Below are 24,945 nucleotides of genomic sequence, written 5' to 3'. Positions count from 1 at the left end.
TAAAAAAGAACAAGATCATGTCTTATGCAAAAACACAGATGGATCTGGACGTTATTATCTTCAGCAAGTTAATGTAAGAACAGAAAACCAAACACTGCATGTTCTTACTTATAAGTGGGAGCTCAATGATGAGAACACATGAACACAGACACTGGAAACAACAGCCAGACTGGGGTCTACTTGAGGGTGGAGGGTGGGAGGAGGGAAAGGAACAGAAAAGGTTAACTACTGGGCACTGGGCAAAATACCTGGATGATGAAAGAATCTGTACAACAAACCCCCATGACACAAGTTTACCTGTATAACAAATCTTCACATGCAGCCCTGAACTTAAACGTTAAAAAATTCTAGAAAACCCCAAAACATGTTTTACATATTTTTAAGGTTTCACAAGATTTTTATTTGTATTAGGTATGTTACATCTGCTTGACTTATCAGCTACTAATATACTCTATCTCAAGAAAAGAGGTAATATGAAGCTATGAAACTACACACTTCACTGTCCACTAACTAAAATCTGTGAATGATCTAAAATCAGAGAAGGGACATTGGGTAGGAGCGCTAAATGAGAAGAAAGTGATCTGTAACAAGGCAGATATAAGGTACCTTGGGTGTAACTGATTTTTCAAACATGAATTTCACAGTCCACCAACCACAATCTGGTGAGTACAACCAGGGAAGAGAAGGTAATAATACTTCCTTTTATTATTTTTTAAGAGGAAGTCTCACTATGTTGCTCAACTCCTGGGCTCAAGCGATCCTCCCACCTTGGCCTACCAAAATACTGGGATTACAGGTGTGAACTACCACGCCTGGCCAGGTAATGACGTTTCTAAACAACTCAGGAGCTTAAACATCAGGGACCCTAACAATCTGTGCCTGCACGTGCATGTATGTGTGTGTGTGTGTGTGTATGTGTGTGCAAGTGTGTTCAGTAATATTCTTAAATTGCTTTTGTTGGTTTTTTTTTTTTTTTTGAGATGGAGTCTCACTCTGTTGCCCAGGCTGGAGTGCAGCAGTGCCATCTTGGCTCACTGCAACCTCTACCTCCTGGGCTTAAGAGATCCTCCAACCTCAGCCTCCCAAGTAGCTGGGACTACAGGCACGCACCCCCATTCCTGGCTAGTTTTTTTTTTGTATTTTTAGTAAAAACGAGGATTTCTCATGTTGCCGAGGCTGGTCTTGAACTCCTAGGCTCAAGAGGTCCTCCTGCCTTGGCCTCTCAAAGTGGTAGGATTATAGGCATCACACTGTACCTGGCCTTTTTATTTTTTTATTTTTTTCAAGAGGAAAAAAGAGTATGTCACATTTCATTTTATCTGCTCTCAAGTTTATGGAGACCCATGTGTTGGAGACTATGCCTGGGCAGCAGAAATAACAAAGCACTGCAGGCTCCTGCCCCAGAGTGCCCTTCTCACCACTGTGAAAGAGGAAGCTGGAACAGGAGCCTCTGCTGGCAAAGATGCTCTGTGCACAGTGCTCATCCCCGCAAGACTCACTCAAACCTAAATAAAGATACTGTGGCCATCGCAGACACCCTGACCAAATAAATACCCCAGCCACACCAGACCCATCTCCCTCCCGTTCCATCATCAATTCCACACCACGGAACAAAGGAGGTTCAGGTCCAGCTCCATCACCTTCCTCCAGGATCCACAGATAACCTTCCAGAAAGAAGGTTCACATGCACATGTCAATGCACAGGGTGGCCCTGACTTGATCAAGATCAGGGAGTATCCTCAGAAAAGTATGGCAATTATGAAAAAAAAAAAAGACGTCAAATAATAAATTGTAATAAATATGATCAAATTTTGTGCTGAATAACAGGTGAAGGTCACATAGTCAAAAGAGTGAATGTTAACAATGCCAGTCCAATTTTAGTACTGCCTAGCAGATCTTTCCCCAGACCAAGAAGACTCCATTTGGTATGGTGGAGGTAGGGGTAGCATTTGTTTATTTAGTAAATATTTAGACCCCACTAGGTCCCAGAGCTCTTGGGACACATCAGTAAAGCGAAGACAAAGCTCTCTGCTGACATGTGTGCCTATTCTGGCAGAGGGAGGGAGACAACCAATATAAGAATGATGAGCAAGCATATGACAGGGCATGTTGTAAGGTGGTATCTGCTCAGCAATACAAGAAGTTAAGTGAGGTGTGTGGGGATCTGTTATGCCTTCCTGGGGGGCTAAATTAACTAGGGGGTCATAATAGGCCTCATGGAAAAGGTAATAAATGAGCAAAAATGGAAGGGCATGGAGAAGTTAGCCACGTGGACTTGAAAGATGTGAGGAGTCAGACACATGGACATCTGGGGAAGAGCTTTGCAGACAGAGGAAAACACGGGTACAAAGGTCCTGAGGCAGGAGTGCTCATCTGGCACGTATGTGGAACAGCAAGGAGGCCAGGGTGGCTGTGCAGGGTATGCAAGAGGAGGAGAGTAAAAGAAAAGAGGAGAGGCCAGGCCACACAGGTACATGGGGAGTATGGGGCTGGGAGGAAGCAATTCAGTGGAGCCATGAAGGCTCTGCACAGCTCCAGTTATTCCTCTTAGTGATAGGGGGCTAATGAAAGGCTGTGAGCAGTGGAGAAACAGAATATGATGCAATGCTTAGAAGGTTCACTCTGGCTACTCTGTGGCAAGGGGATGTGGGGTTGGCAAGGCAGGGGGAGCAGAAACAAGGAGACCGGTTTGAAGGATCCTGCAGCGATCAAGTGCGAGCTGGGAGACAAGGTAGTGAGTTGTGCTGAGACTTGGGAGCAGGAAGGACACTGCTCACAAAAACTGCTCACAGGTTGTAGAGAAAGAGAAAAGGCAAGGAAGCCTGTAGTTTAGGGGGGAACACTGGGTTGGGGACAGGGCGTCTAAGATGGGAATCCAGTCCCAGACAGGTTAGAGATGACTGCTGGACAAAGTGGAGAGGTCAGCAGGCAGGTGGATACAGGAATCTAGCATTTGGAGAGAGGTCTGAGCTGCAGTCAGATTTGTGAGTCACTGGCATACAGATACTTAAAGCTGTGATGCTGACTGAGTGTAGAGAGGTCACCTCTTACACTTTCTTCACTGGGCCTTAGAGTACTAAGCAATACAGCCGAAGGTTCTTTTGGCAATGCTAACGTTCTGACGTGAATCAGAGCGTGGAAAAAACAGGTGATTTCTGTAAATCTTAACCAGCTCTCATGTCTTAGATGCCAATTCCAGGAAAACAGCCCACTATTTTAGCCAGCTAGACCCTAAAAGTCTCCAGGCAAGGCCATCTATGATCACTCTACACCTATGATCACTCTCAAACTGAGGACAAGAGAGTTCTTTGAGTCAGCTTATCTGCCTGCTTCACATCTGAGGAAGTGTGCCCACTGCTTACCTTCTCAATGTCTACAAGTTCAGTCTCATAGATCTCTGCAATAGTAATGTGGTGCTTGGCTGCAATTGTAAACCTTCCCTAGGGGAAAAAATAAGAAACAGTCATACATCTGTTTTCCTATCTGAATGCCAGTTTGGGAACATAAAAAAGAGAGAGAGCACTCTAAGCCATCTCAAGACTCCACCCCACAGCTACTCAAGCAATGCAATGTCTTACCATGTCTGTGTAAATGTCGATGGCTGCATTTAAGCAGTTGATAGCCTCTGAAGCGCAGGCATTTAAGAAAAACAACGAAAAAATCCATTCAGTCAAAGAGGGTTCAGGTGAGGCTGTCTTCTTGTCTGTTACTAGAACGTTAATGAGGTATAATTTTGGAGTGGAGGGTGGGCAGGTTAGTTAGTGAGAAGCAAACAAAAATCATGCACAAGTCCAGATTCATCAGCATGGCTTTGTTCCCAGCAGCTACAGTGTAATTTAGGGAACTGTAGCTGGAGTAACATTGTCTTAGTTACTCTTAACCTTAAAGTGAGGACTCCATCCAGGCAAAAGACTGTATTATAAAAAAAATAAAATCATGGAGGTTGTCACCAACACTGGTAAATTATATCTGCTAAAATATGAATGCAAACATATTCCTCATTAATACTATGCATATATATTAATTTTGGACTATGGCACCACATCACAAGAACGATCACCTCAATAGATTCTACTCTCCATGCAGCCAAAAGCAAAAGCACTTTGAAACGCCTATTCAAACAACCCTTAAGCAAAGTCAACATTCTGTATAATGTTCAAAGATGCTAAATTGTAGCATACTAACAAAATGAAGAAACAAATCTAATAAATAATAATGCTAATAAATTATATTAATTTTCTTAAAAAGTGAGCCAAAAAATTTTCCCTATCATAAAATGATGGTGTTTATAATGCTGGCATATAATAAGCTCCAAGTTTATTACTTTTGGTTTAAAGAGGCAGCAAAGTAGAATGGCCTGACTACAAAATTAGAAAGGTAAGCAGATAAACAAAAATTGAAACAATTTCCCTCTAAACTACATAAAAAATGTGGATCCCTGTTATACCTTTAAAAATACAGAATATAAAGAGAAGAATTATCTATCTATAATCCCACTCAAATCCGCTGTTAGTACTCAGATGTACTTTTCCTTTGTTTATTAAACACATTTCTATATGCACAAACTTTTTTCTAAAAATGAGATTATACAACATGTGCTTCTTTAATTGCCATGTAAACATTTAGCAGGTCACTGAAGATTCTCTGAAACCAGGGATTTTAATGCCTGCACCATATTCTAAAGTACTGATGCATTACAATTTTACCACTCTAACAGCTCATTTAACCTATGAGTTTTTCACTTTGGGAAATAAACTGTGAAGGTCGTGAAGATACCCTATTTCTTTATGACATATTTATTCTCAAAATTTGGGATATGGTGTTAAACAAAATGGACTGCTAAAAGAAAAAGGAAAAACACAAAATTTCTGCCATGCACACGGGTGGAACGGAAGAAATACTTTTAACTACACTCTTCTAACTAAAAAGAAATAACCTTTGCAAAATTTTATCACATTAAATATCCAATTGCATTCTTTCCTCAAAACAAATACTTTGAAAAACACTTTTTAAAAAACCAAATGGATACTGTATGAATAAGACTTTTTAACGATTGAATATTACAATTTCCCATTAACTGGATCTGAAAACTCCTTAGGTATTTAGGAGTAAGGGAACATAAGAGTTTCCTTTTATGAACAATATACATTTTCACAAAATTAAGATATAAGAAGTCTTAGGTAAAATCAAAGGTTATTTCCAAAAAATTCCCTAAAATGCAGTATAAATGGAGTTTAATTAAATGATGCTATAAACTAAACAGCCAGTATAAATTTAACATATTTTCTCCTCATAAAAGCCCCCAAATGATTAAAAAATAAAAATCCCTAAGGTTATCAAAATGTATCTATTATTTCAAAATACAAAAATTCCTTTTTACCAGGACTTGAAAGGACACCAACACTGACCTTAACGTTGAGGTAGTACTGACTGGTTAGTTACACACAGAGATAGGCATGCTATGCGCCTGGCTGCCTTACCTTGGGGATCTGCCTTTTTGTAAGCATTTCCAGCATCCACAAAGCTGGTAGCGGAGTCATGTTTGCTCTGAAGCTGCATGTGGAGCTTGGCTGCCTGACAAAATGCGTTTCCTGCAGCTGAAGAAGACAATACAATTAAACACAGAGGAATAAGTCCCCCCCCAGAGCAACCCATGCTCTAAGTAGTGGACCTCCCTATTATATTCCACTGAAAAGAAGCATTCTAGTCAGAAGCAAAAATCCATGTGGTCCAGTGCACCTTGGGCAAATATAAAAATAACCAGAATCAAGTGAAACAGCAATGAAAGCTTCTCCATCTCCGCCCCAGCAGACTTTCCAAGTGTCCCTGGGCACTAAGCCACCATTCCCTGATCTGATCATTCAATACCAAAAGCCAAGTCTTCGGCTACTGGATTCAATTCCACTAACACATAATAAACACCAGCTAAGGGCTTCAAGCCACGAATGATTAAAGAAAGGTAAAACACTAAGCTCAAAGATATTTGCTCACTTTTCTTAGTGTCTTCTAGACTTAGCTGTCAGAGTGGAAGAAACTGCTAAGGAAGAGCTTCGTGGATAAAGTAAGTTTCCTAAAGAGTGAAAATCAGGCCCACAATTTTGAAATCCATAAAAGTCTAAAAATCCAAATTTTTTTCTTTAGTTTATAGCAAAATCTGACTGTAATTTATACGAGGTTTAATCTATTTTACCCCATTTAGTGTGAAAATTTACACATTTCCCTGCAGAATCACTGATGGATCTGGTTGTGGGGTACTGCCCAGGTCTCCAACTGGGACATGGCACAACATACAAGGTACACGACCTAATCTTTTTCAGAAAAGGTTTTGGATCAGGGACCATGGATTCTGGAGTGCTGGAAAAGAAAGAGGGAAGGAATTGCTAGCAGAGGAGTCACATGAACACTGAAGAAATGCTTGAAGGTAAGAAAGGGCTGGAAGTGGAGGCCAGTGACAAGCCTGCCATGACTGGAGGAGGGCAGTGGAAATCAAGGCTGAAGCTGCATCAGGCCACTTCTGAGAGGGTTTAAACATCAACAAGGGAAACTTCCTGAGTTCAGAGAAGCAACATGGCAGAGTGCCTCCAAAAAATGAGTCACATTGGGGAAGTCAGTACAGTAGAAATGAAAAGGAAAGAATCTGATCTACCACGAAAAGCATGGTTAAGAATATCACAAAGCCTTTAGGTCTCTAAAAAAATTATCATAAACCAGTACTCACTGCTGATATTAAACATTTGCTATACATTTTTTTGTGAGAAAAAAAGTACAATTCTTTTCTTTTGTTCGAGACAGGGTCTCAATCTGTCACCCAGGCTGCAGTGCAGTGGCGTGATCACAGCTCACTGCAACCTCTACCTCCCAGGATCAAGAGATCCTCCTACCTCAGCCTCCCGAGTAGCTGGGGACACAAGCGTGTGCCACCACACCTGGCTTTTTTTATTTTTAATTTTTTAAAATAAATTTTTGGCCGGGTTTGGTGGCTCAAGCCTTTAATCCCAGCACTTTGGGAGGCTGAGGCAGGTAGATCACCTGAGGTCATGTGGCAAAAGCCCATCTCTACAAAAAATACAAAAAAATTAGCCGTGCACGGTGGCAGATGCCTGTAATCCCAGCTACGTTGGAGGCTGAGGCAGGACAACTGCTTGAATCCGGGAGGCGGAAGTTGCAGTGAGCTGAGATTGTGCCACTTCACTCCAGCCTGGATGACAGAGCAAGACTCTGTCTCAAAAAAAAAAAAAAAAAAAAAAATTTTTGTAGAGACAGGTTCTTACTATGTTGCCCACGCTGGTCTTGAACTTCTGGGCTCAAGCAATCCTCCAGCCTTGGCCTCCCAAAGTGCTGGGATTACAGGTGATTATACCTGGCCATAAACATCCAATTCTGCTAAAGCTTCAGTTGTATCTCTTGTTCCAACTCCCTCTCCCCAGAGGAAATGCATAATTCTCACATGGGTTTCTGAACCTGAAGGCAAAGTACAAACTCTGGAGTACAAACTCTGGAGCCCACCTGCCCAGGTTCAATTCTTGCTCTGTACCTCAGTTTCTGATTAAAAGCGTACCCAGGCATCTTTGAAAAATATGTAGCCACCAGCATGACATGGGTAGTGCTATGATCTGAATGGTAGTATCCCCCCAAAATTTGTATTACTGGAGCCTGATATCCAATTTGACAGTGTTACGAGGTGGGGCCTTTGGGGGAGTGACAAAGTCATGAGAGCGCCATCCTCATAAAGGGGATGAGTGCCCTTATAAAAGAGGTTGAAGAGAGCTGCCTTGCTCCTTCCACCACATGGGGACACAGCAAGAAGGTGCCATCGTGGAAGCTGAGAACAGTCCTCACCAAACACAGGATCTGCTGGGCACCCTGATCTTAAACTATCCAGCCTCCAGAACTCTGAACAATATATTCATTTTCTTTATAAATTACCCTAAGGTATTCTGTGATAGCAGCAAGAAGAAAGCAAGGCACTGAAGAATCAGAGTAGATGCCAGCCTCAGGGCTAGAGCTGGAACTGAAGAAGCCCTGCTGGCCCCTGGTGAATCATGAGAGGCTGGTGGGTATTCAGGAGGGGCAAAGGCCACTACCAGGGCAGTGGCCAGGCACCTGGGGTACTTGGGGCAGCACTTAACCATGAAGTGGCAGCTCAGTAACATATCTGGCTAAGTGGGAGCTTTGATGGGCTCTGCCTCAGAAGAAGGTAGTAATAGCTTGGACTTCCCAAGTAAAGTGCTTAGAAGGGCCTGACTCACATTATACACAGTGGCCACTTTCATTATTATATGCAAATCTAGCCTTAGATCACATCTGCGGTCTGGCATGTTAAAATGCCATCATTTTTTTACAACATACATCCTTGCTCCCCTGCTGGCATTTCATTTTTAGTAACTTATCTATGTTTCCTGTCCCAGAATCAGTCATGGTCCATCCTTTTCTTGCTCAGTCATACCACAACACCCAGGCTCTTCTAGGCTACCTCCATTTCTCCAGACAATAGTAAGTGCTTTAATTTTACATTTTCACATTCCCACATTCCAAAACGAGTTGCTGGCTTACTTTTTCACTCTGACTATTCATTCCAATCACTAATAGCAAATGCGAGCTCGGTCTATCTAAACTTGGAAGTATCGGGCCGGGCACAGTGGCTCACGCCTGTAATCCCAGCACTTAGGGTGGATCACGAAGTCAGGAGTTCGAGACCAGCCTGGCCAACATGGAGAAACCCCATCTCTACTAAAAATACAAAATTAGCTGGGCATGGTGGCGCATGCCTGTAATCCCAGCTACTCCGGAGGCTGAGGCAGGATAATCGGTTAAACTCAGGAGGCAGAAGCCGAGATCGCGCCACCACACTCTAGCCTGGATGACAGAGCAAGACTCCATTCTCGGAGGTGAGGGAGGGAACTTGAAAGTGTCTTTAAAGGAGCATATATTAAATTAAATGGCCTCTGAGAAGCCACACAACTTGGGCTAAATTTCCTCACCTGCAAAACTGGTATAATACCCGTCAGGATGATCTCTCAAAAACTGAGAAGCAAACAAATTAGCTTAATCATTATGAAAGAAATTTTAAAACTATAAAGAGATGCAATGCTGTTATGATCATCACCAATGCAACATGGATAGAATTTCAGGAATCTAATATTCATCCACTCAACAAATATACTGAGCACCTATGACTTTGCAGGTAATAATCCAAAGCCTGGAGATACAGCAGAGATAAAACACACAAATGTGGCCTTCCAAGGTTTACTTTCTAATAAGAATCACCATATAATAAAAACGTAAATATAAATCAATAAAACATTATGTAATTTATTTTTGCTAGATGGTGATAAGTATGTTGGACGAAAAAAAAAACAGTTTCCAGGAAGGACAAGTTTGTTATTTTTAAAAGGGGTGGCCAGAGAAGACCTCACCAAGAAGATGACAGGTGAAGAGGGAGCTGAAGGAAGCAGGGACCCAGCAACATTCTGTTTGGGGGAAGAGTAGGGAGACGGGGGAACAGTACATGTGAAGGCTCTGAGGTGGGAGCTGGGTGCACAAGGAAGGTGATAGTCTTTGAGGGCCACTACAGGGAGGTCAGCTCTTATTTGGAATGATATGACCTTACTTAACTTGTGTTATGTTACTTCATTAACACATTTATGCCTAGTGTTCCTTTACTGGAACGCTAAGCATGTGGAAGGTATTTATATCCTATCCTACTGCTAAGGTCATCGCCAAGGTCTGATTTCCAAAATTCAAAAAACTGCAACCTCAGACATAAGTGGAAACAGACTGGAAAAGTGCAGAAGTATGGCGATGTCAGGAGGCTGGAGCGTCATCCCAGGCAACAGATAATGGGTGGTGCACATACGAAGCCTTAGTTATATACATGATCAGTGGCCTCCCTGAAATGGAATTTCCAAAGGTTAGAATATCTGATCACCAGATACAATTAGTAATAAGTGGTCTCAGCCAGGCGCAGTGGTTCATGCCTATAATCCCAGCACTTTGGGAGGCCGAGGTGGGTGGATGGCCTGAGCTCAGGAGTTCGAGACCACCCTGGGCAATATGGTGAAACCCCGTCTCTACTAAAATACAAAACATTAGCTGGGCGTGGTGGCACGTGCCTGTAGTCCCAGCTACATGGGAGGCTTAGGCACAAGAATCACTTGAGCCCCGGAGACAGAGATTGCAGTGAGTCAAGATTGCACCACTGCACTCTAGCTTGGACTACAGAGTGAGACTTTGTCTTAAATAAATAAATAAATAAATAAATAATAAATAAATAAGTAGTCTCTTCAGGTAAGATCACTTTTTACTTACAAGACCTGAACAAAACAAAAGATGGAATGTGAAACAAACTGTTTTCTCCTCCATTTTAAAAACACAAGACAATTCAGGCATAAGTGTGTTTTGAAAACTAGCATATCTAAAGCCTTAGCTAAAACTAAACTTCTTATAAAGATCTTACCTTTTAGATTCAACTAGCTCAAAAGCATTTTTCTCCTTTGAAATGATTTTAAAGCGTCTGCCTTGAAACAGCTTGTAGAGGGCAAGAGTCCCACTTCCAATCCCACAGCAGCTGTGAGCCAGAGCTCAACACCCACGTCCCCTGCTCTGGTCAACGGTGGTCTCCATTTTCACTACAGAAATATCCCATCACTAAGGCATGAAAGATCTCTTTCGCTGAAGGGAGAGGGATGAATTTCTCTGAAAGAGCCATCCCATCTCAGACCAATGAAAATAATAACCCTGTGAATTTTGTTATGCCCAGTCTCACTGGGTAGAAAGCATTACTTTAAAAAATAACCATGAGTCTCTTGAGGTTAATGTAAATTCATCCCCCTCCCCCCAAACCACACTGTCATAGTTCTCAGTGGAATCACAATCAGTTATTGCATAGCAGGGAATGGTCATTCTCAACCAATGTTCAGGTAAAGAAAACCAGGCATTTCTCTTTATCCCACTAGTTTTAATGACTTTTATTCCAACTTTCATTCCTTATAGCACTGTATTTATTTAAGCATATTAGTAAGAAACAAAGATTACTCTAATTCCAAGTAATTTTAACTATTTGTAGTTACCACATGCCTACTGTATTAAGAAGTTTATGGAAACTAAGACAGATACTGTCCCTGTACTTGACTTTAAGCCAGGCTTTCCAGCTTCATTCACTTAGAGCACACCCCTTCAGTCTCCATGTCAGCAGCAGCCAAGCCAGTTATTCAGCACTGACACCTGTCTCTGGGGTCAATAGTCTTGCTCATTAAGGGGAAAACAGTCATTTCTTCCTTCAAAGTGATTTTAAACCATTTGCCTAAAAAACAAACAAATACTTTGTACGTACCACTCCAATTTTTAGCCATCTTGAACATATTTGCAGCTCTGGTATACATTTCACAAGCCTCTTCTATTCTTGTGTTTCCTCTGAGAAAAAGTTAAAAAATAGGTTACATTTTAACAACCATCCACATCTCTAATTCTCCCTCCCTCAAATGATAAACATTTAGTATGTACTTGCTATGTGCCAGACAAGCATTACAGAATCTTAACCTCTGTTTAAAGGAGATACTCTTACTATCCCTGTTTTCCAGATGAGAAACTGGGGTGTTAAGTGGTAAAGTAACTAGCCCGAGGTGACATGGAAAGGATAGCTCAGAATTAAGACTCATACACAGGGCAAGGTATGATGGCTCATGCCTGTAATCCCAGAACTTTGGGAGGCCAAGGCAGGCGGATCACCTGAGGTCAGGGGTTCAAAACCAGCCTGGCCAACATGGTAAAACCGCACCTCTACTAAAAATACAAAAAGTAGCTGGGTATGGTGGCAGGCACCTGTAGTCCCAGCTACTTGGGAGGCTGAGGCAGGAGAACTGCTTGAACCTGGGAGGAAGAGGTTGCAGTGAGCTGAGATGGCGCCACTGCACTCCAGCCTGGGCAACAAGAGCAAAACTATGTCTCGAAACAACAAAAAAAAAAAGGAAAAAAAAAAAACACTCAAACACAGATCTGGCTGACCCCAGAAACAGAGGGGTTACAGACTAAAGATGTTACTCTGATTACATCTTTAATCAGAGTCCTTCCCATCTATAAAAGTTGGAAGTTTTATATCAGCCTGAGTAGTTAAAAGTAGGTTTTTCAAAGGACATTAAATTTTGAAGGATAAAGACATCTTTTCCCTGTTATCTCCCAAGAGTTCAGCATTATGTTTATTCAGAAGCCATATCAGATGAGAAAGTGGCTTTCTACATTCTACAGCTGTATGATGTCAACTCTGGTAAGGGCAAGTCCTTCTCTAACCTGGAGGAGGCCTCAGGGTCCAGCCCAGTATAGAAATGCATTTTGCAACACCTTGAGAAATGCATTTTACAACACCCTGAGAGAAAGGTACCTCCACTGTTGCTTGAACATATACAGTTCTGCAAAGTTCTTCAAGCATCTGACTCCACCGAGGGACAGCTCTAAGCTACTTGGAAATTTCTTTTCACATAAAAGCCAAAATTATCCACCGTAATCCTCCAAGAGTTAACTTTGCTTTAACTATGCTAAGGTCCCTCCATGAAAGACGTTTATCTTGTCTATATACATCATAAAATAACCAGTGGAAAACTGAGACACAGTAGACTCTGTACAGTACACACAACAAGGAACTCAGTGGGGTATGGACATAAGGACTCAGAGACAGGAGAGGTCGAAGCTGACACTGGATCCTGGGCCTGGTATGAACACATGTACATGAAAGAGTGCAAACACATGTGCCAGGAACTCCAATAAACTCCAAGCTCCAGCAGAGGAGCTTGCAGCTCCGTGTTAACACAAGTCCTAGTGCAGAGCAGAGGCTGGGCATACGGCAAGGCTCAGGTGTGACTCAGACCTTAGGCAATAACTACCAACAGTTTGGCCCTGGACTAGTTCTTTAACTCCTTCACACCTCAGTTTTGACATGTGTAAATTGAAGATAATATTATGTATACCTAGGAGTTATTATGAAGATCAAAAGAAATAATCCATATACAGCTGCCACTGCAGAGCTTCACCCAGAGTAGGTACTCAATCAGAATGGTTATCATATCTAGATCCATGTATGGAAGGCATAAAAACCTTTGTGAATACTACATTGTATGTCTCATAAGGAACATATCTAGAATAAATGCAAATCAGAACCACATATGTGATATCACGTGGCTCCTGCTAGAATGGCTAGGATGGGCTACTGTCTGTAAAAAAACACAAAATAACAAGAGTCAGGGAAGACATGGAGAAACCTTATATACGACTGGGAGGAATATAAAAGGGTGCAGCCACTTTGGAAAATGGGTTGGCAGTTGCCCAAAAGGTTAAACCTAAAGTTACCACATAACCGAGCAATTCCATTCCTAGGTACACACCCAAGAGAAATGAAAATACTTCCCAGCAGGGCAAGGAGCCTCACGCCTATAATCCCAGCACTCACGCCTATAATCCCTCCCACCTCACGAGGCGGGAGGATCACCTGAGGTCAGGAGTTCGAGACCAGCCTGGACAACATGGCGAAACCCCATCTACACTAAAAATACAAAAACAATTAGCCAGCATGGTGGTGCATGCCTATAGTCCCAGCTACTTGAGGGACTGAAGTTGCAGTAATCCAAGATCGCACCACTGCACTCCAGCCCACCAGTCTAGGCAACAGAGCGAGACTTTGTCAAGAAGAGAAAAGAGAGAAAGGAAGAAAAGGAAAGAAAAGAAAAGAGAGAATGGAAGGAAGGACGGACACATATCCACACAAAAACTTGTATGCAAGTGTTCACAGCAGCATTAATCATAATAGCTAAAAAGTGGCCAGGTGCAGTGGCTCATGTCTGTAATCTCAGCGCTTTGGGAGGCCGAGGTGGGCGGATCACTTCAGGGCAGGAGTTCGAGACCAGGCTGGCCAACTTGGTGAAACCCCCATCTCTAGTAAAAATACAAAAATTAGCTGGGTATGGTGGCGGAGACCTGCAGTCCCAGCTACACGGGAGGCTGAGGCAGGAGAATCACTTGAACCTGGGAGGCAGAGATAGTGTCACTGTACTCCAGCCTGGGTGACAGAGCGACTCCGTCTCGAAACAAGAAAAAAGCTAAAGAGTGGAAACAACCCAAAAGTCCATCAACTGATTAACAGATAAATAAAATGTGGTATACACACACAATGGAGTATTAATGGGCAAGAAAAAGAAATGAAGTACCAATACATAGTACACCATGGATGAGCAGTCACAATGATTCCATTTATATGACAGGTCTACAGTAGGCAAATTTTTAGAGACAGAAAACAGGTCAGTGGTTGGTAGTGCTATGTTTTGAATGTTTTTGTCCCCTCCAAAACTAAGTTAAAATTTAATCCCCAATGCAACAGTGTTGGGAGGTAGGGCCTACTGGGAGGTGTTCAGGTCATGAGCGCTCTGCTCTCATGAATTTATTAAGGCCACTAATAAAAGAGCTTGTGAAAGGGAGGTTCCATTTTCCCTGGTTCTCTCTTCTACCGTGTGAAGACAAAATAAGAAGGCCCTCACCAGATACCAGACACTGGTGCCTTGATCTTAGACTTTCCAGCCTCCAAAACTGTGAGAAATACATTTCTGTTCTTTATAAATTACCCAGGCCAAGGTTATTGTGTTACAGCAGGGCAAAACAGGCAAAGACATCTAGAGGTGGGAGTGTTGGGGAAAAACAGGGAGGTGAGAGAAAATGACAGCTAAATGGTACAGGGTTTCTTTCTGGGGTGATGAAGATGTTCTAAAACTGCGGTGGTTGCATAGCCCTGTGAATATGCTAAAAACCTCTGAATTGTACATTTCAAATCAGTGAATTGTATGGCATGTGTATTAAATCTCAATAAAGCCTCTTCCCTAACACACACCAAAAAAAATCAAAAAACAAACAAAAACCTTTGGGGACTATGTTACACAGTGAAAGATGGAATGGCAACAAGCCATACCAAACCTGAAGTATCAGAGTAAGCTACAGCTTTCTCTCACACCTTCATGTCCCTTTCCCTCCACTTCAAATCTACACATTAAAAAGAAAAGAAAAGAAAAGAAAAATACCTAATAAGTTTCCTAAATGGGAAATTCCTGACATGAAAACGTTCTCAACCTTAGCCATACCTCCCTTGACGTAAAGTCTTGCTACTTTCCTGGGTCTTGTTTTTCTAAAGAGTACTGGGAATCTTGAACTGTAATTATAGTTCAATCACTCTTATTAAAGGTTTCTAAATAAAACTAGCTTAATTAAAATGTATTTTATCCACTTATTTTCAGAGACAGATACAGCTAGAATTAACAGAGTTCCTACATTATTCTAGGTTTTATGCTAGATACTTCCATATATGTCATGTCATTTTCATTATTACAACCATGGAAGACACTATCTCCATTTTACCAAAGAGAAAATGGTATATAGAGGTCAATGGCTTATCCAAGGGATTCAATTTAAGCCAAGGTCAGTAGTGTACCTGACACTTGACTTAAAGTTCAGTGATCTTTGAACCTTGCAAAACCATGAGATCCTCATGTCTCCTGAAACAGAATCACCAGAGGTAGCCTCACCTTAAAAATCCATTTGTCATAAACCGACCATAACTTTAAAATTTCATGAAAAAATGTACTTTTGAAATTACCCCGATGCATATTTTGTTTTATATGAAAATTAATTTTTTGTAAATTTTATGGACAAGTATTCAGAATTTGCATTCAAAGTAACAACTGTTATCCAGAGGTCTCACAGTGAGGCAGAAGATCCTTGGAAACAATATTCTGTGAGGAATCCATATTACACAGTGACATAAGTTAAATACACGACACTCAATTGACATTAAGAAGCTAAACTGAGCTAAATTAACTCTTGTTTTGTATTACAGGAATCTGACTTGGAAGAAGAAGACATATTCCCCACCGTGAAAGAAAACACTGCCCAGCTAGCACAAAACCACTGCCACCTGGCTGCCTGGTGGTTCATGCAGCTGAACCACCCCTGCATTCCAGAGGCAAGGCAGACTCTCTTCTTCTTGACCATACTGACTCAGGAAACATTTACTGAGATCTACATGTGCCAGAAAACACTAAGGAAATAAACTTCTTGCCCATAAAGAGGTCACAACATTGAGGAAAGAATATCAAGCTTCACGGCTAGAAGGGTCTGAGAAAAAGCCTATCAATTCCCATATTCCCTTGAGGAAACATGGTCAAAACCACAAATGTCCCACCAGAAGCCAGTGAACATTAGAGCTGTAAAAACCAATTCATCTTCAAATAATCTAAAATCTTGATTTCCCCCATCCTGAATAATAACTATTTCAGAGCATTATAAAACTATGACAACAATAGTCCGTACTATTTTAAAACTGTGGGTGGGAGGAAGGAGACATCGTAGAATTGTGAGAACTAATGACACACACATCATGAGATGTACCTCAAAGAAAAAGGCTGACAACTCCTGAGGTAGAAATAAAGCTGCCTCTAAAATCACAAGATATTAGAGTAGAAATACCACAAAAAGTGACAGTGACAGTACTATGAAGATAAGCATGTAGAACCAGAGGCAAAATTCAGCTCTAACATCAGGATGCCATGAAGGGGTGTTTCAAGCCACCCCAAAAGACTGAAAAGGGACTTGCCCAGTGTGGGGATCCTGGGGGGATCCCCACAAAGCAGTGTAGCTTTTTTCTCATTATTTACCAGCAGTATCTCCTTAGCCACTAGACTGATGCTCTGGGGAAAGGAAGCAGCACAGGGCCTGCCACAATAACAAGGCTGACTGCTTAGTGTCTGGATGGAACAAACTGTCCACATTAATGTTTTAAGGTTTCCCATGTATGCCTCAAAATAATAAGCAAATGTAGAAAGAATCCAGAAAAGAGGAAAATTCAAAATCTGTCTAAAAGTGCCTCTGCCATATAGAACTACTCTGTGATATTATAGGCTCTATAAACACTTTATTTCTACCTGATGCTTCACTTCTGGAATCTCCATGGATTCTAAAAACTTGGGGCTTTCTTAGATAAACTTAACCCTTCCAAGATTATTCTATTTCAGGTCTTAATATATTTTAAAAGAGTACAAATCTTTTATGTGATGCAAAAGTAGAGATTTCTTCAGTGGGGGAGATGCAGAGGCCCCAGGAGGACACAAAACAACTGGAAGAGATATTTTCACATGTTCTCAACAAAAAGAAATGATAAATGCATGAGGTGATGAGTATGCTAACTATCTTCATTTGATCATTATACAACACAGACGTATATCAAAAAAACAAATTGTACCCCATCAACATGTGCAATACAATGTGTCAATTAAAAACTATTTTTTAAAAAAAGGTAGGAGGGAGATACTCTCCAGAATGCTAATTTGAATTCTTACATCAAAAGGCAGCATCTAAATGTTTCACTGTTCTTTTATAAATCGGTAATGCAGAAGCCCAAGGTATGGTGGAAAGGTCCAGGGCATGGGCTTGAGTCAGACTACCTACAAATGAACACTGTCATTTATTTACGAGCCTTCAGTTCCCTGGAGCAGCCAGGCCTGTCTTGGCCTTGGAGAGAAAGAGAAATTCCACCAAGCCAGCTAGCACTGTACCACTAAGGGGAGCGCTGTCTCAGTGGCCTTGGACTTTTGGAATCAATTTTCTAAGAACTTTTCACTTTGCTTCTGCTTAATTAAGGACTAAAATCATAGATTCTCAAACAGAGAAAATAATCAGAGACATTTAAGGACTGTGACCAAAGTATTTCTGTTTAAGCACAATTTCCTGAAATAAAGCTTATGAGAACAAGTATAACAAAGAAAGCTAGTTAGACTTTATTTTGACAATAGTTTTCTAAAGCCTCAACTTTATATGGGGAGTAGTCATCTTTATAGAGAAGAAATAGGCATAGACTGGACCTATTAATAAAACAAAACAGAGATATTTAAATACTTAAGATAATGGTAACTGCTAGATTAATTCAGAAATGACTGTTACACAACCTAATTTACCAAGAGCAGTTTTTAAATTGAATTTCAGTCTTTATAAAAATTTAAGCTGAATTTCAGTCTTCAGAAAATATTGATGAGACATGTGATTCCCAAAAAATCATGGTGGTTGCTTATAGATAAATATATCTACACATCCTCCAAAAACCTTACAGATCAACAAAAAGCAAACACAACCACCCATAATCCGTGCCCACAGCAAAAGGAGGCAGTATTCAGCAAGCCTCCATTAAATATAATTAAGGAAATAAAAAAATCCAAAACTACCAGAGCTAGCAACATTGCCTCTGCTGCCAGTCAGAGGGGAATCTGTGGACAGGAGAGGGGAGTTTAACCTGGCAATCGCTGTCCAGGGAAGAACTCTCAGCAAGGAAGTGCCCTACCAGGGTAGGCAAACACCCCAGACCAGGTGGAAGACCTGGTAGGTTAGAGCACTGCAGTTGGGAACAAATAGAGGGGCTTTGCCACAGGCAGCAGTTTCCAGAAGACACTGCTTCTGGGAGAAGGCAACTTAGAAGGTGGGGGCAACTCTATGGAGGCTTGGCAGTGAAAGGAAAGAAGGCAAGTGATGGAAATACATTCTTGAAACAAAAGAGTATCACAGAATTAGAAGTCACACCAACCCTCTATCTACCCCTCTACAGCACCATTCATTAAAGAAACCGCATTTAACTGTACCTACACAAGGCAGCATTTAAACTAAGAAACCCATGAAGTCACACAAACCCCTCATCTCCTGTCACAGAAACACATGCTATTGTGTGCCCAAGAATCTCTGTGACTCTCTACACTAAACAGAAAGGAGAAACAGCATCCATATGAAGCTACTATATAAGAAAGAAGATCCTAAGTGAATTAATGCAGGAATAGAAAACCAAATACCGCATGTTTTCACTTATAAGTGGCAGCTAAACACTGGATACCCATGGGCATACAAATGGCAACAGTAGACACTGGGGACTCTAGAGGGGCATGGAGGGAGAAACAGTTGAAAAACTATTGGGTACTATGCTCAGTATCTGGGTGACAGGATCATTTGTACCCTAAACCTCAGTATCACACAATATACCTACCCAGTTAACAAACCTGCACATGTTCCCCCGAATCTAAAATAAAAGTTGTAAAAAAGTAATAAATATTAAAATAAAATTGAGTCATACCAAAACAACTCCAAAACAAAAAAGAAACAAGAATTAAAATATGTTCCCTAAAACAATCACAAGGCACAGGAAAACAATTCCATATAACTGAAATATTATTGAACAGATATGAAAGTATATCATAAGTTAGAAATTTAAAAACTCATCATGGAAATACACACAAAAAAAGTAAGATGATGAACTCTTGTTTCAAATTCTAGAAGGACAGAAATAAAAAGACAAAATGATCTCGGAAATAAAATCTCTGTTATAACATGCCTAAGGGGAGAGCAGATTCTACTGACAATAAGGAAAACTATGCAAACAGCCAAGAGAACAAAAATGAAGAGAAAAAGGATCTAAGTAAAAGTGATACAGGATGGGCAAAGAGCCAATATCCATGTAATTAGAGTCCCTGAAGAAGGGAGGAAAAAAACCCACTTTCACAATCTGAGAAAATTTTCTGGAAACAAAAGGCATGAATCTAAATACTGAACAGGCCGACACGTACTTGGAAAACGGACCCAGAATAGTCTACTATGAAACATATCCTAGTAAGATGACTAGATTTTATAAATGAAGAACATTTCTGGGCTTCCACATAAAACGGCAAAGTTACTTCTAAAACTAAGAAAATCAGGCTAAGACTTCAACAGCAATATATAGAGCAAAAGAACAGTGGAACAATCCTTTACTGGAAACTCAAGGGGGAAAAATGTGTGAGCCAAGGATTATACAACCAGGCCATCCATCAAGCACCCCCCAGTGTAAGCCAGGACCCAAGGGATAACTAAGAGATGACTAGGAAACATAGTTGAAATGACTGGTGGTGTCACTGCATATGTTGTATTGTATATCTAAGACAAAATGTGAGGACAAGGGTAGAAAAATAATAGGGAAACACTTCTATGTCTGATAAAGTACAAACAGCTTAAAAAAAAAAAAAAGCACATTAGAGAACAAGAGATGTGGAACATGCTTACTGAGAGGCACATAGGTAATAGGAGTTTTCCAGAGTAAACAAAATAATAGGCACCTAAGTAAGGAAAAGGAGCTAAGGATATTTAAAAATATTTATAGCATAAAGGTAACCAGTAGAACAAAATTACAAACCTTCCTAAAAAGAGAAAAGAGACGACATGAAGACAACTAACAATGAAAATATAATATACAGTACATATAGTAGTATGACAGTTAAGAACCAATCATATACTTGTCATTTTCAGATCTGCTCACAAAATAAAACCCAACTTTGTGCTCAATACAAGAAACACAACTAAAATACCAATTCCGAAAGGCTTAAAATAAAGAGATGGTCAAAAGTATACCAAACAAATCAAGCAGCTCTTGTTAGAGCTGTCGTAACAGCAAATAACCCTGATGTCTCCCAAAGGCTTCTCTCAGTCACTTGACTTGTTACTGCAGATTGGCTGTGACTGCTGGCTCTTTCTCCAAGTGTCATCATTCTCTACTGTGGAAAGTACCACTTATCCGGTATATATACTCTTCTTAATTTCTTACAGAAGGGAAAAAGCCATGGCAGAAGTGCCTTCCACTCATACTTTATCAGTCGAAGTCAGTCACATGGCCACAACTGGCAGCAGAGGGCACACGGTAACAGACGGCATGTATGATCCTCTTACATAATACAGTCCTAAGGAATGCAAATACAAGTAATAAGAAAAAAGAGATTGCTACCCTGTAATGAGACAAAATTTGGGCTCAAAGGCCTTCAGGAAGCTCACTTCATAATGCTAAACATATAATTCATAATAATATTAGTTGGGAAAATCTATGCACCAAAAACGCAGTAGCCCCCTTTATAAAGCAGAAATTGCAAAAGTTAAAAAAGACAGAAATACACTTATAAGAAAGCAGATATTAATATGCCCCTCTAAGTCCAAAACAGATCAAGTGAACAAAAAATACAGACATGAAAGACACAGACAATATAATCAATAACTAGACATGAGGGATCTCTATCAAAATTTGACAACAAAATATCCACCTTCTAAAGTATACACAGGGGATTACAATCCCAGCACTTCGGGAGGCCGAGGCAATTGGATCATTTGAGGTCAGGAGTTTGAGACCAGCCTGGCCAACACGGTGAAACCTTGTTTCTACTAAGTATACAAAACTTAGCCAGGTGGGGTGGCACATGCCTATATTCCTAGCTACTGGGGAGGCTGAAGCAGGAGAATCGCTTGAACCTGGGTGGCGGAGATTGCAGTGAGTTGCACCACTGTACTCCAGCCTGGGCGACAGCGTGACTCTGTCTCCAAGAAAATAAAGTGTACGTTGGGGCTGGGTGCAGGTGGCTCATGCCCATGATCCCAGCACTCTCTGCGAGGCCAAAGCAGGAGGATTGTTTGAGGCCACGAGTTCAAGACCATCTTGGGAAACACAGCAAGACTCCGTGTCTAAAAACAATTTGTGTACCTGGACCATTCATGAACACCAACAATATATTAAGTGGCAAAGAAAATCTCTGATCATAACAACAAAAAAAAAGTTTAAGTAATAATATACAAAGAAAGGCCATTCTTTCTACCTGGAATAAAACCCTTAAAAAAAAACCTCTTGGAACAAAGGGGAAACAAACTAAGATAAAAATATTATATAACAGGATCTATAAAATACAACTGAAGCAGTTTTAAGAACAAAAGTATAGCCATGAATATTTGAATCCATACAAAAATAATGAAAACAGTGAAAAAACACCTCCCTAGAAAAATGAACCAGAGGAAAAAACAAAAGAAGCCAAAGAAAGCAATAAAGATAAAAGTAGAAGTCAGTAAGACAGAAAACACAAAACCAGTAGAACAAATCAATCAAAATATTCGTTGTTTAGGGAAAAAGAATCAAAAGAATCAAGGAAAAAAGGGAATAAACACAAATACAAAAATAAAGTGACAGAAGAAAATTACTAAAACAGAACATTTTTAAAAGTCAGAAAAGACTACTATGCACAATGCAAATATATTTTTTAAAACTTAGATAAAATGAATTATTTCCTAGGAAAACACAATTTACCAAAATTGACATCAGTAGAGAAAGAAAATTTAATTACAAACTCCAGAGACAAAAACAAGAAAGTTATCAAAGAAATACCCATCAAAAGCCCCAATGGTTTCACTGTGGTGTATTCTTAAACCTTCAAAGACCAGAGTCCAAAAAAAAAAAAAAGAAAAAATCCAAATTATTTTTGGGAGGCACCTGCAACAGCAATACTTCAAGCTGATAAAGACTACATACAAATGAACTGTAGATAAAACAATCCTAAATCATATATGTAAAAATACAATCTAGGCCGGGCACAGTGGCTCAAGCCTATAATCCCAGCCCTGTGGGAGACGAACCAGGCAGACCATTCGAGCCCAGGAGTTTGAAACCAGCCTAGCCAACATGGTGAAACCCCATATCTAATAAAAATACAAACATTAGCTGGGCATGGTGGCCTGTGCCTATAATCCCAGCTGCTCAGGAGGCTAAGGTGGAAGGATCACTTAAGCCTGGGAGGCAGAGGTTGCAGTGAGTAATGAGCACACCAGCCTGGGCGACAAAGTGATACCCTGTCGCAAAAAAATAAATAAATAAATAAATAAATAAAAATAAAAATAGAATCTAAATTTAAAAATATATTACAATCCTGAGAGATTTACTCCAGGAGTGCAAGGACAGTACAATACGAGGCCTCGTATTTACTAATTAACATATAATGACTCTAAGAAGAAAAATGTTTATCTCCACAGATATTCAAAAAGGCCTTCAAAATACAACACTAATGCCTAATGAAAACACGGACTAAAACTGGAATTGAGAGACATGTCCTTACCATGAAAAAAGATACCTTAATTCAAGAAAGTACTGACTTATTCAATTTTGTTATTACTTATAAGTTCTACTTAAACACAAAAATAGTTAACATTCTGAAACTCTACTTCTAAGTTTCCTTACTGTGAACTTTATTAGTCACTGAAAATTCTTTGAAGGTACAAAAGCTTTACTGATTTTATCATCCAATCAAATAAACACAATGTAAAAATCTAAGAAGAGTATATGAAGTCTGTAACTAGGGTGATTGTGTGTCCTCACTGCATAGACATGCTTGACTTGTACCCATTTCCTTATTATCTCAAAAATATCGCAATTTGGACAATATATTCTCTTTGACTCCATAACTCACAAAAATAGAAAAATATATTTAAAAATTTTTAAGTAAAATATTTTGATTAGCTTAAATACTTATTCAGCATTAATCCATATGATTAATTAAGATTTAAATCTGCTGTTTATATACACAAGGTAATAGAGATTGAGATATAACTAAGTAAAATGAGGGGGCAAAGGGGAAAATCTAAGACCATGAAAGTTATAATAAATTCTTCATCATACTGTCTAAAATCAAGAAATCAGGAAGTAGAAGTGCTCTAAAATTATTTAGAAATGTGGTGGTAACCATCAGAAAAACTAATGAGAAAGTTAAAAATGGTTGCTTCTTAGGAGTGAGATTATGGAAAAGGCTCAGAGAACTTTTCTTTTCAACTGAAAACTCTCTGTGCTGGGCACGGTGGCTCACGCCTGTAATTCCAACACTTTGGGAGGCCAAGGCAGGCGGATCACGAGGCCAGAAATTCAAGACCAGCCTGGCCAACATGGTGAAACCCTATCTCTACTAAACATACAAAAATTAGCTGGGCGTGGTGGCACATGTCTGTAATCCCAGCTACTCAGGAGACTAAGGCAGAAGAATTGCTTGAGTCCAGCAGGCGGAGGTTGCAGTGAGCCAAGATCACGCCACTGCACTCCAGCCTGGGCAACAGAGCAAGACTCCATCAAAAAAAAAAAAAAAAAAAGAAGAAGAAAACTCTCTGTATTCCTTGTACTTTTCTACCGTGTACAGTTACAATGTTTATAATAAACAATATTTAAATAAAAGGCCTGGTACGGGGGCTAACCCCTGTAACAGCAGCAGTTTGGGATGTTGAGGTCAGCAGAGCAGAGCATTTGAGTCCCTGAGTTGCAGACAAGCCTGGGCAACATAGCAAGACCCTGTCTCTACAAAAAATACAAAATTAGGCATGGTAGTGCATCCTTGCAGTCCTAGCTACTTGGGAGGCTGAGGTGGGAGGATCTCTTGAGCTCAGGAGGTCAAGGTTGAAGTGAGCAGATATCTCCTCACTGCCTTCCAGCCTAGGCAACAGAGTGAGAGCTTGTCTCAAAAAAATTAATACATACATAAAACGGAAGAAAGTGACTTAAAGTCTCCTTTACTTGGTATAGCTTTACTCTTGAAAACTAGGTAAGAATAAAAGAAAAAATATCAGCATTTATATTAGCATTAATACATTCATTCTCTCCACCAATATTTACCACGTGCCCACCACATGCCTCAGGCTGGGTGACGCGTTAGCCACAGCAAAAAAACAGGCAGACTTCCAAGGAGCCACACATGACCACTGGCCCTCCCTCTCTCTCTAGAGTAACTGCACTTCACAGAGCTCACAAGAATGAAAGAATATGTGGAGAAAACTGCAAAAATCCAACAAGAAAAAGGCCAGTCTGGTAACAGCTTATCATTTGATACCAAGCTGTAACAACCTAAAATCAGAAAACCGGCCAGGCGCGGTGGCTCACACCTGTAATCCCAGCACTTTGGGAGGCCGAGGCGGGCGGATCACGAGGTCAGGAGATCGAGCCCATCCTGGCTAACACGGTGAAACCCCGGCTCTACTAAAAATACAAAAAAATTAGCCGGGCGTGGTGGCGGGCGCCTGTAGTCCCAGCTACTCCGGAGCCTGAGGCAGGAGAATGTAGTGAACCCGGGA

General features: G+C 40.5%; 1 protein-coding gene across 5 annotated transcripts in view; it reads right to left on the bottom strand.

Moving 5' to 3' along the window:
• The window catches only part of NAPB (NSF attachment protein beta), a 52,514-nt gene that overhangs the window by 22,329 nt on the left and 5,240 nt on the right, over positions 1-24,945 (bottom strand). For 2 of the 5 annotated variants that reach the window (XM_033185439.1, XM_033185441.1), the window contains exons 2-5: positions 11,333-11,412; positions 5,481-5,597; positions 3,579-3,625; positions 3,363-3,440 (exon numbers count right to left, since the gene is read on the bottom strand). In XM_033185439.1, the coding sequence (XP_033041330.1) occupies positions 3,363-3,440; positions 3,579-3,625; positions 5,481-5,597; positions 11,333-11,412 (322 nt within the window). Of the gene's footprint in view, positions 1-3,362; positions 3,441-3,578; positions 3,704-5,480; positions 5,598-11,332; positions 11,413-24,945 lie in introns of all 5 variants that reach the window. The other 3 variants (XM_033185438.1, XM_033185440.1, XM_033185442.1) reach the window with 2 other exon arrangements.

This window comes from Trachypithecus francoisi, unplaced genomic scaffold, assembly GCF_009764315.1.
Source record: "Trachypithecus francoisi isolate TF-2019V2 unplaced genomic scaffold, Tfra_2.0 Lachesis_group21, whole genome shotgun sequence".
Taxonomy (NCBI): Eukaryota; Metazoa; Chordata; class Mammalia; order Primates; family Cercopithecidae; genus Trachypithecus; species Trachypithecus francoisi.
Note: the sequence above shows the minus strand (reverse complement) of the source record. Positions and strands in the feature narration are given on the sequence as shown.